This window comes from Phaethon aethereus (genome assembly GCF_964289735.1).
Source record: "Phaethon aethereus genome assembly, chromosome: 1".
In the NCBI taxonomy this organism is placed as follows: domain Eukaryota; kingdom Metazoa; phylum Chordata; class Aves; order Phaethontiformes; family Phaethontidae; genus Phaethon; species Phaethon aethereus.
Genome location: NC_138575.1, coordinates 153323387 through 153342410, shown reverse-complemented (window position 1 = coordinate 153342410; position 19024 = coordinate 153323387). Strand labels below are relative to the sequence as shown.

The 19024-nt window shown below is 40.4% G+C and overlaps 1 protein-coding gene across 1 annotated transcript in view; it reads right to left on the bottom strand.

Annotated features, from left to right (window-relative positions):
* Window positions 1–19024, bottom strand: part of RASA3 (RAS p21 protein activator 3) — a gene marked incomplete at its 3' end in the record, with an annotated part of 141050 nt that overhangs the window by 21823 nt on the left and 100203 nt on the right. The window contains exons 6-10 of the mRNA XM_082013618.1: window positions 12589–12669; window positions 9746–9818; window positions 5360–5439; window positions 1242–1346; window positions 606–762 (exon numbers count right to left, since the gene is read on the bottom strand). Of these exons, the coding sequence (XP_081869744.1) occupies window positions 606–762; window positions 1242–1346; window positions 5360–5439; window positions 9746–9818; window positions 12589–12669 (496 nt within the window). The remainder of the gene's footprint in view (window positions 1–605; window positions 763–1241; window positions 1347–5359; window positions 5440–9745; window positions 9819–12588; window positions 12670–19024) is intronic.

Here is a 19024-nt window from a genome sequence, read left to right as displayed (position 1 = left end):
TCTCTTCCCCCACCCCCCCTTTTAATAGCTGTCTTTTCACTGAATGTCACTGTTGCCTGGGAAGGAAGTGAAGAACTCTACCCCTTCTCAATTTCAAGCCACAGTTAAGTATAGAACCCGGTTCTTGTACTGAAAAAATAAAAGCATTGTTGCAACTTGCTAAAAGTATACATAATGGCAGACATGGTCCAACCCTCTGACATTTCAGGATTAGTTCTTGGTTTGGGTTTGGTGTTTTTTTAATTATGCGAGTAAATCTGTTCCTCTCCAGTAAAGGAAAACCAGTTGATCAAACTGAAGTTTACTTTGCATTTTCACATGTAAACTTATAAAGCCACAGAGAATATGATGCTGTTAAAATCACTGGTGTTCCTGGGTGTGCCTTCACCCACCACCCTGCATGCAGATAAAGATCTTTTCTGCAAGGACTGAAAACAAGCACCAGGGATATGCAGAGTTTAATAAGGCCCTCAGATCGGAAAAGGATGAAGCTGAAGTCTCTTGTAATTACACAACTATGCTGCCAGCAAGACAGTGACAAACGTTCAGAGACACCCCTGTGAGGATGATCTGCAGGTAAACAAAAAGCAGTGCAAGCAAATTACCTCGACATCTGCAGATTTTAGCAGGAGGTCTCTAAGTGGACTGTAATAGTCTGAGGAAAAAACATGGTCCTCAGTGTAAACCACATTTAACCTTAAGGAACCGAGGTCATCAGGTTTCAATGACTTGTTACCATTATCCCTGGGCTGCAGGAAATACCTGATATGCAAAAAATAAGACAGAAAGTTTGTGCTATACATGCACTTATATAAAATGTATAGATACACAGTCTTTATATACATATCAAATTCTTGACAGTTCTGAATCAAACTTTTTAATTAAGTTTGCCAGTCTCTTTTGCACCAACTGCAACATGGGAAGTTCTTATCATAAAGGTTTATGTAAATATGATTAAAAATGCACACACTAAAACTATAGCACTGCTGATGAACTGCAGTAAATAACATCATAGAGCCAATGTATTAGAACTCCCACATGCAATACAGAGGCAGATTGAAATCTCTAATCACATTATCAAAACTTCGTGTTCTTACATTTGCTAAGATTACTTTGGCTTGTTTACAAAAAAAGATACAAATTAAATCCCTCTAAACTTTATCACATAGCAGTAATTACTCTTAAGTCTTCACAGCAGACATATGTTTCTACTTATTCTCCAAAAGAAAAATGTCAAATACCATGCTTCATAAGAACTAGACTGTCGGAGAAATTTCAAAGGGAGTCTCAGTTCTCCTAGAAACTCATCTCCAAACTTCAAGTTACTGGCATTCCAAAGATCAACTCTGTAATAAAACCAGATAATTTAAAAAGATTCTTAATAAATAAAAAAGTAAAGAGAAACAATCACAACCTTGTTTTCAATTTTGTTGGGTTTTTTCCCTCAAGCCTATGAATTAGTCTCGAAACTGTACAACAATGGTTTCCAAACAGCAAAGAGACAGCCTTACCTTATATTTCTGGAGCCTTGCAATTCACCTCCGTGAAACATCAGTGAAAAAAATCATCTAGACTACCTTTCCCTCATCGGTACTGTTTCCACTATCCATACTGATAAAGATTCAGTGCGATGTTTGGCTATCCCAGGTAATAGAAACATACAGGTAAAATGGACACCAGGGGAAAAAAAAGTGTACGGATACTTAAAGACTCCATACTGTCAGTCCCAGTCTAATTTGGGATTACTTGCAGCTAAGCAAGAGCTTTACAGAGTTAGGCTGAATGTCTGCACAGTTCTTCCCATTGCTCTTGCTCCTGGGAACACTCACTATGTCAAGCTTACAAATTTGTTGCACCTAAACTAGTTCTGTACAGATACTCAAAACCTTAAGACAGTTCGACCACTCTGTATAATCAGTGTATTGACTAAAGCCTACACAATTTTTGGCACTCAGCCTCTCAGGTTTGGGAAGTGCTGGTATGTATCTCTAGATGATACTTCCTTCCCTTTCATGTGCTCTTTAACATTAGGATGTAAAACAACTGCACTGAGATTCAAAGTAGAAGTACTGGTGTCTAACCTGGCATTTGTAGATAAATGCTACAATACCCACCTTGAAGCAAGGGTTTCAAACACCAAGGCAGTTGTCTCTCTATGTATTTTAAGATTTCCTCTGAGAAGCATTTTTATTTTAAAACAAGCTCAGCTGAGAATTTTGCAGCTAAGTGACAGTCTGAATGTGCCTTAAACTTTGGGGGAAAAAGCTATGTGGGAAAAGATACAGGTTTTCAAATAATGCAGATTTTTAGAAGAGCATCTTTAATTTGGATAAGGTGCAAAGTTATTCAGTTATGGACGTATTTACACAACCCTTCCAGTCTCAAGCAAGTAACAGTAGGCTTGTCAAAGACTGGATGTTGATAGTCCTGCTAAAGGTTTATCTCACCTTATACAAGTGCAGAGGACGTCACTTTTAAACCCTCTGAGCCTTGTGTCCCTCAACAGTGTCTCACACATCAAGTTTCATACACTAGACATACCATCAGCTCACACTGCATGCCAGCTGGGTAAAGTTCTTCAAACTCTGATATTTTAACAGTATTACTGCAGGGCAAGAATACCCCAAAAGTTAAAAACTTCTTTGAAAATTCAGCCTCCTCTCCCCTTTTTGCATATCTGTTTGGTTACTGTCTTGATAACTAATTCAGACGGCTAAAAGCAGCTTCAGGAGGAGAGCAATCTTTTGAGAAGTTTATTTACACACAGTCAAACTTACAATTTACCAAGTATTTACAGGCTACTGGTTTCTAGTTCATCCAAATTTTTTCAAGATGCCCACTAGCAATAACACTTTCAAACATATGCAGCCAAAGGGCGTTCTCCCACAGCAACTTGTTGCAGAAAAGAATCAGTGCAAAGAATCTGTAGGAGAGGAACTAACAACTTAAGGTAGATCTCACACTATATAGTAAGCAAAGTAGGCATGCAAATTATGAAATTATTGTTTTGTGCACTTGAAGTACAAAGCATAAGCAGCATTGAAAAAATCATAATACACAAACCTCAGAGTCTAAAAGATTACTGTTTCCCAAGTTTTTTCAGAAGGCAAAATTATGGCAAGTGTTATTCTAAAATTGGTCAGACTGTAGTCATGGAAAGAAAGAAACAGTGGAGAGGGGGAGGAGAAACAATGAATTTCACCAGAACATCTGGTCCGTAAGTATTGATATGCCCTGCCTGCAACTTCCTACACCCACTCAAAAAGAGAAGCTTTCATAGCTTTAGAGAAAAACCATGAGAGACTAAGTCTCCTCCGTACCCTGTGGAATGGTATTTTCTCAGGAGAGAAAAAGAAAACAAAGCCCCAAATCCATAAATTGTATGATCCATCCAGAGAGCATGGGGGCAATCTAACTCTGACTAAACAGACCGGAGGAAGTGAGTGGAGGTGGAAAGGGAACCTGAGATGGAAACAAAAACACTCTGTCCTATAGGGGACAAAACCTCTGAGCAAAGTTTGCCCAACCAAGACTAACACTTTATCTGGTTTTGTCTATTATTGAAGTGCATAATCTTTCCCCAACTATTTTGTAAGCCTCCTCACAATCTATTAATCTTTACCACACTATGACGTGTTGGTTTTAAGGAATGAAAGCCATTTTTGAAGCTCAGCTCCACATACATTATTACTGCAGACAGTCATTTGTCCAGAAAATATACTTAGTAATTAAAACAATCATGTAATTCCATTAAGTCCAGTAGTAGAAAATAAGAATCAGCTGAAATATTAAGCAACGTGTAACCGCTGTCTACCAATGTCTAGGGTCCCCTTCCAGAGTCACAAAACTACCAGAAACCCCTAGCTTTCATTTAAAATCAGTGCATGGCTGGACATCATGGTTACAAAGATTAGACTGGGACTCTCAAGACGATGTTCAGTTGCCCATTCCATCACATACATCCCATGGGATATGGGACATGTTAGTTCATACCTTCCTACACCTTGCAAAGCTTTGCAGAAATATAGTCTGGTGCTAGGACTAGGTCATTTGCTGTGCTGCAACACCGACACAACCAAAGCAGCATGGTGCTGAACCTGGGCCTCTACTCTCTTTCCGACAAATTGGGTTGCCCTTAGATGAGCTACCTTTGCACTACCTGATGCAGGTGTTCTCAGAGAAACAGAGTACAGCTCTTCATATTCTCACATATGAATAGTTTCCCTTCCCTGTCTCACAGAGCCATGGCAAACACGAATCCATTAATGGTCTTGTAGTGCTGTGATATTACACAAGCAGGCTATGTGAACCAGCAGCTGACCATCACATTAGAACAGCCCTCATCCATTTAGTCATGTATATAGATGTGTCTTGCTTGCTGGGAGTAAGTATTGTTCTCCATTCCTGGTCTTCCCTCCTTTCCTTATGCCAACTTTGCTTCTGAAGGGACTAGCGAATGTTTTGGGAGATAAGTGCTCACTGCCTCTCTAGTGGGAATAACCGAGGAGGAACGGGCCTGCCATTGTTCTCCCTCAACCTTTCTTCCTCCAAATCCTAGCGTAAAGGAGAGGGGAATTTCTCATCATCTGATGCAGATACAGCAGTTTTCAGCTACAGTGCATCCAGATCACCAGATGGCCTAAGTCTCTGAGTTTCAATGTATGTGATGGTGTTGACGCATGTGATACCTTGAGGTTTTCCACCTTCTATTGTTTCCTCTCCACTCTTTCTATTCACCTGTCCCCACAGACACTGTTGACAGGTCTCAGCAGGTTTTAAAATAGTACTAAGTGGGTGGCAGGGAGTAGGGTTAGGTTGTTTTGTTTTTGAAATCAGAGTTGCTTCTTTCCTGTGCAATGGATTTCACATGTATCATACCCAACCTTGCAAGAAGGGGTTAAAGTCTGGTAGACTTCTGCCCCAGAGAAACTCTGAGCTCAGGAGTTTCCTTTCAGGGAAGAAGGACCTTATATAGGTTGCTAAATGAAGTGATAAGAGAAAACAGACTCTTTAACTGAAAGCATCACAAAGCTTCTGGGCTCTCTTGGGAAACCAAGGGAGGAAAGGGGAGCTCAGACATAAACGGCTGCGCTTAATGACAACCACACATTAGTATACACACAGTGTATATAGGATACCAAGGAAAATAACAAGGATCTCTCTCGGAGGAGAACCATCACACATATTCAGATATGATCTACAGGATAGTGGAGGCAAATGGACATACAGACACAGTGACAAAGACTCATGTTGATTTATCAACAGTAAAACTATGCTTGCAACTTCAAAAACAGAGTCTACTACAAAGTTACACCAACTTTGGAAGACAACTTTATTAGTATAAAGTGTTTTATATTACCTAATCTCCATTTTGTCAACTTCATCAACATCTTCAATATCAAAATGGGATTTCTTGTTGTAGCTACTGGGTCTTGTAACCTAATAAAAAGGAGAAAACTTTAACAACTTGATCTGATACAAAAGCATTCTGATGTTACTTATACAATGCTCTGGAAGATCACAGTCTTTTACTATCAGCAGTGACTTTAGTCCTGATTCTGAAAACATTCATGCATGTGAATAAGTATGTTGACTAAACAGAGTCCTGACTATACAAAAGCGGTGGTTACAAAGTCATATCCAAGAGTAACTAGATACTCCATGCTTTCTTTAGAGAGAAAGGATGTCTTTAATATTGCTACGGTACTTTGACTTTACATTGACAAAAGAAAAAATCATGGAAAGGAGTATCACTTTCATAATCCATCTAGGGAAATAAAAGGGCAAATAATAATTGGGTCTTAAATACAGCTGTACAAACCTGAGCTGTACATGCCCTGAGGCACTCTAAAGAGGGGAAAAAAAACCCAAAACCACCCTTTAAAACATTTTACAGTAGGTCCAGTTAAAATTTGGAAGTTCTGCCTGTCCTGATATCCCTGGAAGTCAATTTATCATGCCCATACAAAAAATACCAAGCAGATTGATTGTCCAAGAGATGCTAGCCTGTGTTATGCATATCAGAATACAGGACCAGGTGCACTCTTCACCAACTATATTTGCAAGACTGATAAACAGCAAAGCACTGGCAGAAAATAACGGGAAGATAGCTGTAAGTGTAGAGCATCAGCAAAAAAAAGTTTGGTACAAACATTTCTTAAAATTTGTTTTCTGGCATGATAATAAAAAGACTTTGATGGTTGTGTTTTTGTATAGCGTGTCAGAAACTTGAGAAAAAGGTTACTCCACCCAGCTGAAACCACAGCAGGAACTGATCAAATGCAAGTGTGTACGATGTGTGGGTTCAGCTCCTGGTTGCACACAGAAGCTGAACTTTACTGTAGGCTTAAATATGCTTGTGGCTTAATACTTCCCACTCACAAAAACTGGCTTTTATTGTAAACTTGACTTATTGGTTTTATATTGTACATCAGTTGCAGATGGTACAAGCAAGGGAGGCAAAGATATAGCAGCACAAGTGGAGAGGAACTAGAAAAGAATCTTCAGCACGGGACACTCAACAGAGTCTTTTTTGTGTGTGTATGTGTGAGGCAGGCACCATTTCCAAGGTGATACATAAAAACTAAAAGGTACTAGCAGCACTGGAGACCAAACCCTCTAAACTAATGGAATCAAAAGCACCTGTAAGCCCAAGAGCACAGAGGATTTAAATACAGCCTACAACTTCAGCAGCTCAGCAGAAATTTTGTCCCCCTATCCTTGCAACTGTCTTCACTGTGGCTTCAAGAAATTATCCTACGTAACTGCAAATGACATTTTCTACTACCGTTGTAAAAATAACGGTATAATTTTTAAAAAGTAATCAAACTTTTAAGTGTTTTATTATCTCTAATACATGAATTGTTAAAAATGTTATAGCATAGGTGTAACTTACGGCACATTTCTTTTAAGTAAACACTTTTTGGAGAACTTTTACTGGAGTCTGCATGTACAAGGTCCCTCTGTTCACCTGTATGACTGCTTAGTGTGCAGACTGATACAGCTCAAGAGCAGTATTCCTAGAAATATAGATGTATACGGTCCATTAATTCCAAGGATGGAACTGGAGATGATGAAACTGCTAGCCCATAGTGCTGAACTAGTTGCCACATACCATTTTACAAGAAAGAGGGCACAACTCTGCGGTGCTGGTCCCTTTCTTCAGGCAAAGCTGACAAGCTGTTTATCAGCTGCTCGTTTTTTCAGCACATGGAGGTTTGCAAACAGGTCCTCAGCACTACCTTCTTTGGCTCCCATTAAGAGGGGCATTTTCCTGTAGCTGCATATAGAACTCTGAGTCCCCCCTGCCACACGGCAGCTGGAGCGGTGGAGAAAATGGCTCCTAACCATCAGGTGCAAGTTTCACTCATAGCACCCCTTAAATAAGCCCTTAGATTTCCCAAACCAATGTTAAGCTATTCTCCACCTAGAAAATTAAATCTGTGTGATTTTTTGGTTGTAGAAAGGAAAGGACCCATTCACTGCTTTTTATAGATCAGCTTCTTCCTTGGAGGCATGGCCAATTGCTGTGCTCACAGACTGCAGGAAAGCTGATGAAGCTGTTTGGAAGCAGTAAGTGACACCGCTGTCAACAGCATGAATCTGTGCAGCTCCACAGGAATCAGAGCACTCCATTAGCATGCACCAGCCACGGGTCTGCCCATGTCTCATTAGTGAATGTATTTCACAGACTTAGCACTTCTACTGAACCTTGTTCCTTAGAGGCATTTAGCCTGATACATACTAACTACTTTCAAAATGCCGTAAATCTACAATGGTTCTGTCCGCACTAAGGGTATGTTTATGTTTCAGAGTTTTGGCTGATTCAGACATTTCCCAAGTTCTGCTCTTACCCACACAGAAAACATTTTGCTCTGAGTTAGCAGAACAACTGGGGCATGGGCTTGAGTTCAGGTTTTGCTTCTGCTGATACTTGTATGCAACTCAGCTCTCAGCATAAAGGCAAGCTAAGCCCCCTCCACAACTCCAGCTGGAAGATGCTTTCCGTTTCTCTCCTTCCTCTCCAAATATGGCACCACCTGCCAAATTCAGTATTTAAATACCAAATGTTCACTGTTTCTGCAGCACACAGAAGGCTGAGGAATCAGGTAGGTGAAGCTTCATGGTTTAGTCTGAATTTCTAGATTACATTCTCATTAAAAAACTCTCACTGGCAGATGCCTCCAGAACTGCCTATGTTAAGAATAAGGAAGCCCATTTTAGTTTATTTACATATAACATCGCTCTTGTGTCACTGTCAAAGGCTGCAGCTCTGGGCCAGGTGATAGACTGAAATCCTGGGCAGCCCTGACTAAACACAATGACACTTCAGTGCAGTTTCAGCACTCACTACCATCGGATTTCTCCCCCACCTACCATGCCCATGAAGCACCTCCAGAGAGTCTGACGGAGCCAGGCAAGCAGGCACAAAGGCTCACCGCTAGCTAAAGTTAAGTCTGCAGGGAATTTGCACTCTATGAAGAGAGCTGTTGGGTTAGCAGAGGAAAGGTTACCTTAGATAGCTATCCTGGCCAAACCTCAGGGCTTCCACCCCTTTAGGCAGAGAGAAAGTGCTCCTGCCAATAAAGAACTTGCTATATCTGTTCCTCAAATCCAAATACATTACATCAGCAAGACGCGTTTCTGCTGGTATGACCAACTGACAGTCGGTACAACTGTCAGCTTCTAGGCAAAGATGGTCATTTGTAGGAGGGAGAAGACAGCAATAAGCTCCCCACTGGCACTGCCAAGAGTGATATGTGTACTTCAGATCTGCACAGTGCAACAGCACTCGTATGGCTCCTCTCTCCCCAGCTCTCCTTCCTGATGTGGCTGCCTGTACCCTTGAACTGATTGAGAAACCACATCCCTAGGTGCCATCCCACCCTATGCCAGCAACAATTTCTAATGCAAATGTAACCTGAATGATGCAAGCTGTATGGGCAGAAAGGGCTTTTCAATGATATGCCAACTGCATTGTACTACTCTGGCTTTTCACCAACTTCGTTATGCCAGATACGTTCTTGAGGTACCTACTGAAATAGAACAGTTAAGCATAGACTGGGACTGAGATGTCAAAGAGAAAACGAAAAGAGAAAGATACACATACTTTAAAAGACAGAATGAAAAGTTTCAAGAGGTATCCAAATTATAAACACATGCATATATATGTATGGACACACCACAATTACAGCTACTCTTGCCAGAAAGAACAAAATAAGCACTTTCATAAAAGTTACACTTTTTCTTAGCTGGACTTGTTGAAAACGCTCTGTATTAAATAAAGCTGTAGAAGTTTCACCCACTTGGAGGAAAGGCACTGGTATTGCTGCAGACTGGTATACAGCCAGAACATGCAGTTTAAGTGTATATTTCCTCTATAGCTCTCAATATTCCTAGGAGATAACCTTCCTCCCATTGACTGGGAAAGATGGAGCAACTATAAACCCACAGGCTAAAAAAAAAATATTTTTTTTTAATCCCATTTTTAACTGTCCTTTTTCAAAACTATTCTGGGGGGTGAGTCACAATGGAGTATAAAGCCTGCTGCTCAGAAGTGCCCACCTTGAAGCTTTTCCTGAGCTGAAGCAATATACTGCTCCCTCAGCAGACGGCTAGTCTGATCCTCAGTGCTTCTTTCCCCAGTCTTCAAAGATGACAGCTGGCACAACATGGAGCAGGATGCTGTGCCAACTATCTACAGTATAGTATTTCAGCTTATCACCCGTTCCTTTGAAATACCAACCTCAAAATAAAACACTTCATCAAAATGTGGATTGTTGGTCTTCTTTTTAACTTTAGTCTTTTTGGCTTCTGATCTGAATTAAGGAAAGAGAAGAAAAGAAAAGAAAAAAAAAGGTAAGAAACAACATTAGCACAAGTGTGATCCTAGAACAGAGCCACTGAGGAACAAATAGTCATCCACTTGATTGATCTGATAGAACTGGAATGCCATGTGGCTCCAAGCACAGCAAGGCATACACATTCATACACATTTGAGAGGGATTCACTGCATGCCTATTTCTCTAAATCGGCAGTAATCACAGTTCATTATCCTCTCTTAAACACAAGTCCTTGAACCCTGATTCTGTCACTCGCTTGATCCAGCAGAATCTTGTATCTGTACAAAGCAACTGGCAAAAATGGGAGGTCTGAGCAGCGACATTTGGGGGGTGGTCTCAGTCTTGACGTGACTCAAAAATTCCTCATACCCTGAAACCACAGGAGACAGGAAGACTTACATAGCTATTTCTGTGTTTTATATTTTATAGTCTTGGACTGCAGAATCAATGAATGCTTTTCAGTGGTGTTAAATAATCAAAAAACCAGAATTATTTCCCCAGTAAGAATATTTTTATTACTATTACCACCCTTTTCCAAGCAGCTCCAACAGCACCTAGTTAATGTTGTTGAATTATTATGAGCAGTGCTGAGCAGAAGTCTCTTAATTTCTACTGCTCTGCAGGAACATGACACGACAGACCTCCCTCAAACCACTCACCGGGCAACAGGCCTGACAAAGTTCAGCACTGCCCATTCATCCTCCATGGGCAGTGCTATCCGCCTGCACCTGCATTTCAAAATACAGACATCTAACTGCTTGGCATCGGGCTAAAGCCAGCCAATGCATTTCACACAGGCCAGCCATCAGCTGTTTGACGATTTCTAAATGTTATGAACCTATGCTTGATTTGTTCTCGTTACCTACAAGCGAAAAGCTCTGTGTCGTCCTGTGTCATCGATCTTTCCCTACAGCCCTGCAGTAATAAGAAGGCATAGATAAAACAGACACAGATGGAGAGGCACATCAGCCATGTGGAAAACTGACCTACTAATGATTTTGTCCCAGAATCTACCCCTCATTTCTCGTGCAGCAAAGCTGCTTAGATAGCTTGTAACTGCTTATATTAACCGGACAACTCTATGTATTCTTTTACAGAGGTCAACTAAAGCTGTGTCTAATTCCCAGTGCTACTACAGGCTTCCTATATGAGTTGAATAGGCCAGTCCACCAGTATACAATGTTTTCCCATCTACAATACAGGCATAGAAACAGTTTTGGTCAGGAAGTCTGAGTCTAAGTACAAATCACGCAATAAACAGCAGCACATTTGTTGAATTTTTTATGCATGTCATTGCATAAATGCAGCAGAATAAAGGAGCTTTCCTACTCTGAAAGGAGAGGCACTGAAAAAATCCAGAGAGGAGAATGATGTACAGATGAAGAATATCCCACTATTCCTAGGAGGAGCCGAGCGATAAAAGAGACTAATCTCCACGACACAGGGCAGATTGCCTATCCCATCTCATCAGACACACTTGCCACTCAGCCTCTTTACTGATAAGCCCATCTGGGAGGGGACTGGGAAGCAGGATGTAGAACAGGAGGCGATTAAGCAAGCACAGTTACTGGGCAATTACAAAGCAGTGAGTGGGAATAAGCTGCATGCTGCTTGGTAGAGATAGGAGGCAAGCTTCCTCCCTCCACCAAAGAACAGAAAGGAATAGGATGAGGCTATGTTCCTTATTCTGAAGGGAAATACCTTATCAGTTGTCATACATTACCCCGACTGGGGGGTGGGGGGAAGCAGACAAAGAAAGGTAAGTTTGAACATTCAAGGATACAAGAGTTAGTAAAAAACAATCTTACAGTTTCAGTAATAGCCACCTAGTACCACCTGAAACAAGCTACAGGCTTAAAACATCAAACTGTACAACTCAAATAAACAGCTCATTAATGGAGATAAGGCATAACACACCTAGACAAAGATGAAGAACACAGACCAGTCTCAAAGGCTCCTCTGCATGCAAGGTAAGTATTTGTCAAGAATGCATCTTATTTATAGCGTTTTCAATAAATTGTTGTAAAACATTATGAATAACACATGCTAACAAATCTGATTTTTTGAGGTCACAGCAGAGCTGTTTTGTTTCTAACATGGCACAGACATAAAAGATGACTCTAGATAAACAAAACAATGACACCAACAGCACAGGAAATTTTTATAACAGGAAAATTTAATCCCAAATTTAAACTGAAGAGTATTATGCAGAATCTCATTACTAAAACCTCACTCCAAATTTTATCCATGCTATTATGTCCACATGTTATCAAATTATAGGACTGAGCCAGCTAGGGCTTTAGACATACACATTAGTTTGCCACACCTTGAAAGTGAAGACTCTAAATATTCACATATAAACATGCATATTCTGCAAGATTTTGATGTATTCAGTTTTCTCTTCTGCCCCTGCCCAAAATTAGGCAATAAATTTGCTCAAAAACCGGCTTCCAACTGTGAGGTGAGAACATGCACAAATTAAGCCTAACCATAAATTATATTCTCCAGGATATTAAAATTATTCAGGTATTATTCAGACTTTTACATAAACCAAAACTGAAACAAGCCTCAAATTACTTACTTCAGTATAATTCAGTAGTTCATACATGCACACACAAACACTTAACATACTCTAGTGGCGTTTAAATACTCCCAATCTGCGCATCTGAGAAGCCAGATTTCTAATAGAAAAAGGAAAGAAAAACCAGCCTTACAAAATTGAGGCTCTTGTATGTGCAGTACTTGCCTGGAGGGTCCCGCTAAAGTAACAGTGGCGTAGGGATCACATTGCCCATTCACAATGGGCAGGCCTTGGCATTCTAAAACTCTAGAAAAGAAGAAAATGCAGAAAAACAAATCAATGAAATGGGAAGAGACTGGAGTGAAAATAAAAGCAATGCATTTTCATCTTGTTCCCTTTTCACAATACTTCCCACTAGGGAATTGAAATGTCACTAGGCACAAGCCTTTAATTAATACCTAAACTTGAAAACACAGTTTGGTCTTAAATACTAACCTTAAAAGGGTCAAAAATACTGTTAAGCTACAGAGAAACCTTAACTCGAAGTATTCTTATTATGCAAGTACAATAACTTAAGGTTCATGAAATAAAAGTCTCCTGTCAAGATGGGAGCTGTCAGCACTTTAAAATCCTGTGACAACTTATTCATCAAAAAAATAACCAGAACTTACTTCTGTAACAGAAGATTAAAAAAAACGCACAGACATATCCCAGCAGTAGTCAAGTAATTTCTCAGAATCACATTCATGAAGGCCTCAGTACTGCTGACAAAATTTGGCATGGGCTTATTTGTAAAGGTGAGTTAACTACAGACCAGGAGACAGTATGACAGCCATCTATCTCCATAAAACTTTTAAATAGCAAAACTGAAGAAACACGTTCAGTAACTCTGCACTGAAGAAGTCACAGACACTGGAGGGACAAAATGGAACAAATTGGGTTTTGCTGCAAGCCATGGTGAGAAATCTGGATTTGCACTCTCATTTCAACATCTCTTTGGAAAAAAAGAAAACAAAAACAAACAAAAAACAACACAGCCCTGAAGAACAGTGAAAAAAGGTTTCATGCTTCACAAATTAAAACCTACTAAGGAATGCAGCACCAATTAGAAACAAAGGCAGACAAGCCAGTCGCCAGGACTTCTCCCTCCTGAAACAAGTTGCTCTTCCAACAGTTAAGCCTGTTGGGCTGAAGTATTTACACAATTAAAACTGGAAACTTTTGGTGAAGACAAACTCTGAAGCTCTTTGGGCTGGTGAGCAGTACTATATTCGCAGCATGAAATATCTTGCACACTTGTAGGTGCCATAAAATCAGCAAGAAAAGTAATATCCATTTTACTGCTTTCAATGACAACAACTTTCTGATAAAAAAAAACCCCAAAAAACCCCCAAAAAATTCAGTAACAGATAGCACTCCACAATTTTATCCACAAAGCAAATTATTTGGTAACATACAATGTAGAATTCAAATACAGTTTAACTACAGGCTTATTACTTACTCTGCATAAAGAGAGGAAAAAAATTAATATTCTGCACCAATACAGAAATCATTTTTGTACCAGAGGAACAGTCTAGATAGGTTCACACAGTCCCAGGTAGTCCATGAACACTGAAGATCACACTAAGGGGGCACACACAGGCAGCTGCGGCGATATGTTACACTCATCGCTGGGTTCTCACACCTATGATCCTGCAGAATAAAGGCTAAATAATTGGCTCAATACAGACAGCCCCCAAAAATGCACTGAGTCACCAGCTTCTCATTTGCATAGCTCTATATGCATGAAAAGCACTTGGTTATTAACGTAGATGACTCCTCATTACTGATTCACTAACACTAGTGCAAAAGAGAATTATGTTCCTTATTCTGGATACTCAAGTGAAATCACAGATGAAAATCATAAAGTCAGGAAAAACTTGGGTTGCATAGGCACTGCGCTGCTTTTCTTTCTGGACTTCTATTATTTCGCTACAAGTTTACTTTCCACACAGAGTTTAGAAGGCTCCTAGATGCCTAGTTTAGCAGGTATCTGACATCTCGGAGTGCTAACCATGCCAACGGCAAAATTCAAGCCACAAATTCTGTCCCAGCACCCGTGGGAAATGAAAGGTGCAAGCTCCAGTAACCCTCAATGTCAAGCAACACACAATATATGTGATTTGGTTGTCTGAATGCATGCATCTAGTGCCATTTGAGATTACTTAAGTCATCTGAACAGTTGAACAGTTTCTTCCCCAGTCCCTTGCTGCTGCTGCAGAAAGGCAGGAGGTACACATGGAACATATATATTTGACAGGTCCATGCCTCTCAAGCGCCTCACAGATAGACTAGATGCCTGTTTTCAGGCAACCAAGTCCTACTCCAAATTCACGCAGCCTACCTCACAGAGAATGTGTAGAATAGGCTTTTTTGCATGTGTATTAATGCAAGTATTCAAAATTGCAAGGAAAATGCTACTTTTTAAATTTAAAAAGGGCAGTGAATAGAACAAACATTTATGGGGAACTGTACACTGTAGCTTTCTGGCAGAGTACCTAGAAGCGCAGGAGGAAAAACCCCTAAGTACCAGCAGAAAGCCTTTATGAAGAGGCAGGTCCAGCTTGATTTTCTTCTGAGTAAAGGACAGACCACTTTGTTTCTAGTGGTCTTTACACTAATACGACTATATTCACAGCAGAAAAACTTTGCCAGCGACTACAGCATGACTGCTGGTAATTCTTCTAGGATAGCAGATGTGGCTTGAACACATTCCTGTTTGAACGGAACAATTGTACGTGAAGCGTCAGTGTCAAATGCCCACCCCTTCCCCTGCTTCCTTAAGGCAGTTCCTTGCAACTTCCTGCAAGTTCTTTGAAATGAAATAGTAACTCAATGGCTTTATAGCAGTCAACCAATTTTCTACTGCTGATGAATGGCTTCCAAGCCAGCTCTCAACCACACATGAAGAACTATATGAAATTTAAACACAGAGAAAGCATGTTGAGAGAGAGTATGATTCTTGTTTTAATAAAAGCAATCCTTTCACGAATATGCAGATAACAGGAAGTGATCACAGACAGCATCATCTACATTTAAGGAGATGTAGAGGTTATGAATCACTACACAATTAAATCACAGATGAATTTGAATGATGCAAAGCGTGACGTTATCCACATGAAAAAAAAATGTATACTCTAACTATACACATACACAATGATAGGACCTATTCTCATATTGCTGGATGGAAGAATTTTTTACGTTTTTTGTGGATAGTCCACAGTCATTATCACATTAACCGTTAGCAACAGTTAAAAAGACAAACAGTATCATTAGGTGGTGAGCGAGAACCCAGCAACATAAATTGTTGGGCACTTGCATCTTGAATTGTGCGCACTCTACAAAACATGGAGAAGAACAACAGGATGACTTCTAATTGCTCATGGCTCCCCCAGGTTTGTACTCTCTAGCTCAGAGAACAGCAGTTACCCATTCATGAACAGCTTACAAAATCATGAATGGTGTGAAGAATGTTTCCTCACAAATCAGAATTAAGGGGCACATAATGAAACTACCAGACAGCAGATTTAAAATAAACAAAGTACTTTTTCCACATAATGCATAATGAAGTTGCAAAACTTAGTGCCATGGGATGTTGTGGAGGCCAAAAGAATACATGGATTCAAACCAGGACTACACAAATTCATGGAGCGTAGGTTTGTAGGCAGCTATTAAAGCTTAATGGTCCAGAAGCCTCCTTCAGTTCAGGAAAGCCCAAATCGTTCATCGAGAAGGGTGTAACGTGAGCAATCACACCAGGTTTGAAGTATCACTCACCAGCAAATACCAGAAACAGTACTAGTCTAGACCAGAGGGGCATTTACACAGTAGGGTAGTTTTTACGTTCTTTGGGGAAAAAACAAAACAAAACCAACAAAACAAAGGAAAAAAACAAAATACACAGAGGTTCTCATACAGTCACGATGACTTAAGAATAAGAGGTTTCTTTGTGTGCAGTTGGAATAAGAAAAGCAAAAACAACCTTGAAAGAAACAAAATGTGGGAAAACAGGAAACAGACGCAGACATAAACTGTATCCCAAGACTTTCAGGTAATTTAAAAGTGGTTATTGTTTAAGGATGTTGGAGAAAGCAGGCAAAAGACTGAAGACCTAGGATTTTGAGGAAGGAAGGTTATGTCTGGAGAGAGGCTCATTCTGGCTCTTATATCTTACTAAGAATTGTGGGGAGAGACAAAATTCAACAAGGCACAGGTCTGATCGACTCATGTTAGTACACCCTCATTAGTTGCAGCAAACTATAAAACTAGAGCTGCTATCGTTACGGCCATTTTCTTCAGTCATGGGAAAGTTGCGAGGTAAATTAACTCTGCTCCCCTCCCAACCTGGTACCCAAAGTACTGGCTCTAATTGGCAAGCAGGAAAAGAGCTAGAACAAAATGACAGCTACTCAGAGACAGGATAAAATGAAGCCTAAACTCAGCCACATGGGTATCATATTATTAAGACTTACAGTTCGTATCTGGATTAGATGAAAAAACATATGAAATGTATAACAAAGGTGTAACCTCCGGGGGGGGGGGGGTGGGGCATGCTGGGAAGCAGCGAATAAAACCAGTAAAAATGAACTGCCTTTGCTCTAATCATCTGCAGAATTAATTTAACATACGTGTACTAGGATAATGAAAAAAAGCCTAGGCAATCAAGACTATTCAAGAGTTACAAGTCGACTCATCAGGCCCCAGAGGGAAAATGTCTGGTGGCTGCTAGAATCTTTTCTATCCAACTGGTAGTTTCTGATCATTAGCTGTCTCGAGCCCAGCTGGGGCAGGGCGAGCCATCCCTCACAGCTAGCCTTGCTGGGCTGGGCTAAGGTTATTGCTGGGTCATGTGGGAAAACTCTCAATGCAGCTGCCTCACTATATTTTGCTTGTGGTTTATAAAATTAACAGGTTTCAAGGAACAAGACATTTCAGTTTTCAATGTGGTTCATGACCAAACCTTCACAAGAGTAAATAAACTATGGAAAATTCCCAGAGGGTAAAAGAAAACCTCAAACCCAAACACACCGCGACCATGCCCTCTTGCCTTTGTATTATATGATTACAGAAGTTAGAGAGGGAGGCAGGCAGAGAAGGTTTTGAAAAAAGAAAAGATTTTTCAACAAAGGCTAAGCAGCTCACATCTGACAGCACAGGCATTCCCACTGGGCTGCCAACCAAGAGCTGTAGGCTGTAGTCTCTGAGACAGCCCCTACACAATCATACTCAAAACCAAGCTTAACACAGGCGAGAAACATCAGGATGATCCAAGCCTGTGGGCGTTCCACACCCTTTCCTTGGAATTGCAAAAATTATTTGAAAATTACAGGCTTTCTGATTAGTTCAGGATGCACATGTGTCATCGGCATCCTTGTGCGCCAGAATGGACACCCAACGTAAAAATTGACACAGAGAAAAGAAACCAGAAGGGACATAGCTGTTCTTAAAAAGTGTATCCATATTTACTGTTCTTTCCAGACTAAATCATTTCCGGTGTACCTAGTCAGGCTCAGTTCTTCGCCCAGTTTCAACCTAGAGTAGGGAACAGCACACCGTTCCCATTCTCTTTTCTCAAATCAGACTGTTTTCTCACTGTGATTACTCAACAGAAAATAAACTGATCTTTTTTCTACACAACCTTGCTGTCCATCCCTGTACATAATCCATGTATTTTAATTGCTTTCACATACATGCTAGGTTCCTGGGATCAATCTTAACACTTGGCAAGTTTACTGATGTATCTTATTAATCTTCTACTTCCAGCTTCCACTTGTTCCACCTCTTTTTCATTTCCTTATCTTGAGGCTTTGCTCTATCTCATGTGCGTATTTTTTGGCTATACTCAGGTTCTTCTCTGTGTCATTTCAAAGACAAGAGACTTCCTCCTCCTTGCTTGCTCTAGTGATCTAATTATTACTTGAACACTCAGTACTTTGTGTGGTAAGCCTGACCAGACAGAGAAGTATCAACTTAAAAGCAAACTTTGTGGTAGATTTGTCAGAACTGTCATCAAAACATACATCTTTGGCTTATGCTAAGTACTTGTTTGGTAAGGTACATTCCCCAGCACTGGGTATGTGACTTACTTTCTTAAGTGTCTCTGGATCTTTTTTTTCCCACCCTACTGACTATAGGATCATCTTCTAACATATGTACTATCCTGAGTACCTTGTCTTCCAGGAGGTAATGGAGCACCTCTTAACAGTCTCCCTTTGTGCATGGGCTTCTCAAGGCACATAAAATAGGCTATTAACCTTTAACTTCACAACAGGGTAGTCCAGTCTTTTTGTCTAGTCTGACAGTAAAGAAGTGGTGCTTCCCCTTTCCTTGCCACATTCAGTTCATTCTTGAATGTCTTTTTCTTTCAAAGAAGCCTTGCATCACTATCTGAGTTCCTTACTCATTCCCAGTTGTTTAAGAGGAACTTCAGGGTAACCCTGCATGATAGACTTCCATGTGTACCTTGGCCAACCTCACATCTGTGCTGGCACATGGTAGCTGCTCTCAGACCAGTGAACTGACTTCTGTCTTGAACTGCAAGCACGAACTGTTCCCAGGCCTCCTTCTTATTCCCTTGGTCTGCATGTGACCAGGACCTTGCTAAACCAGTCATACTCATGTC